This window comes from Propithecus coquereli, unplaced genomic scaffold (assembly GCF_000956105.1).
Source record: "Propithecus coquereli isolate 6110/MARCELLA unplaced genomic scaffold, Pcoq_1.0 Scaffold435, whole genome shotgun sequence".
In the NCBI taxonomy this organism is placed as follows: domain Eukaryota; kingdom Metazoa; phylum Chordata; class Mammalia; order Primates; family Indriidae; genus Propithecus; species Propithecus coquereli.
This window is the reverse complement of record NW_012150119.1, coordinates 2,993,188-2,996,984: the sequence shown is the minus strand read 5'-3', so window position 1 is coordinate 2,996,984 and position 3,797 is coordinate 2,993,188. Positions and strand designations below refer to the sequence as shown.

At 44.1% G+C, this 3,797-nt stretch overlaps 1 protein-coding gene across 1 annotated transcript in view; it reads right to left on the bottom strand.

Annotated features, from left to right (window-relative positions):
• Positions 1-3,797, bottom strand: part of ARHGAP44 (Rho GTPase activating protein 44) — a 201,383-nt gene that overhangs the window by 58,927 nt on the left and 138,659 nt on the right. Inside the window, exon 4 of the mRNA XM_012653930.1 lies at positions 2,722-2,798. Coding sequence (XP_012509384.1) covers positions 2,722-2,798 — 77 coding nt within the window. The remainder of the gene's footprint in view (positions 1-2,721; positions 2,799-3,797) is intronic.

Below are 3,797 nucleotides of genomic sequence, written 5' to 3'. Positions count from 1 at the left end.
GGGTTAGAAGAAATGGCAGGAAGTTGGGGTAGGTTGGCTTCTTCTGGTGGCTTTCAGCAAGGTCCAACAAGACAGAGAAACTCCAGCTAGAAACAGCCAGTCTGAGAGTACAGTGGGAAGAAAGCGCACAGCTTTGCTAGGAACCCCTCTCATGCTGTAGCCTCTGACCTAAGCTGATGGAAAACCCCTAACGGGAGGCCTTGAGTCTGATCTTCCACCATGGTGGCTGACACGGAGGCCTGAATGGACATCAACTGAGCCTTTGAGGGGGCTGCACTGCCGATTTTCCCCCCAAAGCAACCCCCTACCCCTGAACTCACAACTACACAAAATGGACTATGAAAATCCACTGATGTGAAAAAGGAGACGGATCAGGTTTATATGAAAATAATCTAAAAGGACCTTTTTAGTCTGAAACAACAAAGGTTGTAAAGAGTCCAAGCGGAAATGTGTAAGCACAGAAATTTGGACTGGGGGGTAGAGATTTCCTTACCAGATCCTAGTATACAAGAGATGATAAGCTGAAGATACAAAAAAGTTTGTTAAATCATGGATGAGAGGTCCCCAAGGACATGTCCCTGAATTTTCAGAACCTATACACCGCTTGGCGTCACCATTGAGAACATAACACTAGACAAAATGGACCATCGCTGTGACCAAGGATAGGTATCCTTCTCGTAAGACAGCAAAACAAAAATTTGTATGGTGAGGACACGCTTTGATACTCGCATTCAGCCTCTGCCAGAAGCCCTGTGATGGAAATTTGGGTTTTCCTTGGAGGAACAAAGACAAGACCTCCAAGCTAAGACCCAGGTTTCACAGAAGGAAGCCGCTCCACAACCTCAGGAGCGTGGTGTCCCCCTCGCCCTGACAATGGGACAGTCAGCACTTCTTCAATCACCAAAATATGGGACTCGAACATTCGTGTTACAGGACACAATTTTATGTGGTCCAAGGTCACAGAACTAACAGCACATCAACACTCCCATCCATTCTGCTCTTTATTCCTCCAAGTACACTAAGGAGATAGCCTCGGATTTGCATCAGAATAATCTGAATACCTCTCTGATGCCTCCTCCTCTTCCTTTTTAACAAAAGGAGAGAAGCTTCAGGACAACAGCCATCCACGGTAAACAGGATCTAAAAATTTAATAACGCTGGCTTTGCTTTCATCTGTGTACTTTTATGCTTACCTGATATTTGTAGCAAAGGGCACTGCTTCCCAACATATGGTAGTGCTACAAGATTTCTTTTTAAAACAGATCTATTTTGAAAAAGTAATCAATTCTTTTAAAAAATGTATAGACACAGATGGCAGAAATCATTCAGGTAGATTGAGGGTTGAGAGACAGACAGTTAACCAAGGAAACTCTTGTTTCTTTGCTGATTTAACCTGTTTTGTTTCTGTTCTTGGGGGACTGCCCTGTACCTTCCATTCTTCCAGACACAGAATTCCAGTGCGACTAGTTACAGTACCAGCTTCCTTTTGTAGGGTGCTTGGGAAGTCATGTGACACACATTATCAATTTAATGCTCTAAACAACTTCCTCAGGTTAACCCACAATGTTGTTACCACCCCCGTACAGGTGAGGAAACTGACACTCTGGGAGATTAAGTGGCTTGACCAAGGCCACACGTCTAGAAAATAGCTGATCTGAACCTTGGTCTTGGTATCTGATCTTCTGACTCCTGTGGCAAGATTCTTGATCCCACGTTTCTCTGCCCAAGCTTATCCTAGTTTTGTTTCTTCTTCATTTCAAGAAAATTAAAACAAGATGTGGAGATGATTAAAAGTGACCTACAAAAAAACCCTATAGTAGAACCAAATAGGTTCTTCCATATTAATACTCATGTGCCTGCTTTTTTTCAACTAACACACCCTCATTGTAAAAAACAGACATGTACGCACGATCCCCACATGTGGGGCACCCACAGTCGATGCCATCTCGGGCCCTTTGGCACTCACTCTCCTGCTACGACAGGAATGTTCTGGTGGACTCGGGAGACAGGTGCAGAACAGCACTGCAGGAACTTTACTTTTCTCTGAAGAGACTCAGGTGAAGAGAAAGGCCACAGAAAGAGATATCTACACCATCAGCTTTAGGAAAAGGTGAGCACATCCCTGGATTAGAAATTCTCCCCTCTCATGGATGGGAGATTATCAGCCTTCCTACCTCTTGGATCTCACCTCCTACTTCTCTCCCTTTTGCTCCTTCCACCCCAGCCATGCTGGCCTTCTTTCTGTACCTTGATTGTGCCAAACTTATTCCCACCTCAGGGCCTTTGCACATGCTGTTCCCTCTGCTGTACACAGTTTGCACTAGATCTTTGCAGGGCTACCTCCTTCCCATCATTTAAGTCTCAGACCAAGTGATTGCCTCACAAAAGCCTTCTCTGCTTTACCCTACTGTCATTCCTCCTTTTCTCCATCATCCCCTTCCAAAATTACCCCATGTTGTTTTCTTTATAAGAGATATGGCTGCCTGAAATTATCTCATTTCTTCACGTGCCTAGTGTCTCTCTCCAAAACTTGACGGCAGCCTACACGAGAGCAGGGACCCAGTCTCTCGAGTTTGCTACTATTACTGCCAGTGCCGGGCACGCAGGAGGTATTAAAAAAAACTTGGAGAATGAAAACACACTCACCCACATGTAAACTCCCTCCCCCAAATATGATCACTGTTCCTTCAAACAAGCAAAAGGAAAGCAAAGAAACTCTACCTGGTTCGTGAAGAATCCATGTCCAGCACCAACTTGGCTAAGTGTTTCCTCTGCTTTTGAATGTTTGGGATTTCCACCTGTGGTTATAGGAGATGAGAGACACAAACTGAAGCTCAAGATAAATTCTTTCAGAACTATTCTTTAGAACAGTCCTTTAAGAACCACTGGCCGGCATGGGACAGATTCACTAGAGGTCTCCCAACCCTTATTTTCAGAAAAAATACTTTCTTTCCCCTCTTCTTCACGGATGTATAATGGACAAACAGGAATCGCATATATTGTAGGTGTACAGCTTGGTGTTTTGATATGTATGCATTGTGAAATGATTACTACAATCAAGCTAATTAACACATCCCTCACCTCCCATAGTTTCTATTTTCTTTTTTTGGTAGTGAGAACACTTAAAGTCTACCTTCTCAGCAAATTTCAAGTATACAAGACAGCATTGTTAGCTATTGTCACACCATACTGTACATTGGATCTCCAGAATTTACTCATCTTGCATAAATGAGACCTTGTACCCTTTGACCAACGTCAAATGAAATTCTTGATGCCTTTTCCTGAGCTAAACTCTGCTCCCTCTTTGCTGGACACAGGCCAGGCCCCCGTCACCCCAGAGCATTTCCGAGGTCCTGTGTTCCCCTGCTCACGCGGGGCTGGCCACTTGCCTGCCCTTACCTTAGCCAGCAAAAGTGGGGCTCTATCTCATCTCTCTCTACTTCCAGGAGGGCCCAAAGTGGGTAGAAGTGAAGGGAGCCACTCAGGTCTGACACACAGACCTAGCTCAAAACGGACGGCTGAAGGAGGAAGAGCACTGAGATGCTATGAGGACTGTGACTAGGACACAGATTTTATATTTATAAAAACAAAGGCAGCCAATGTTTATATTTATAAAAATAAAGTAAGATTTTTCCAAAGTCAATAATGAATAAACATTGCCATCCTGGCTTTTCCCGGCTACACGTTCTTCCATTTTGGTTGTCTGTGGATGCTCTTTTTATATTTTTCATTCTAAAAATGACTTCACTGAACATTCCAGTGCAAGATTTTGGTTTCGGGCCCAGCAAAAGTAGGGC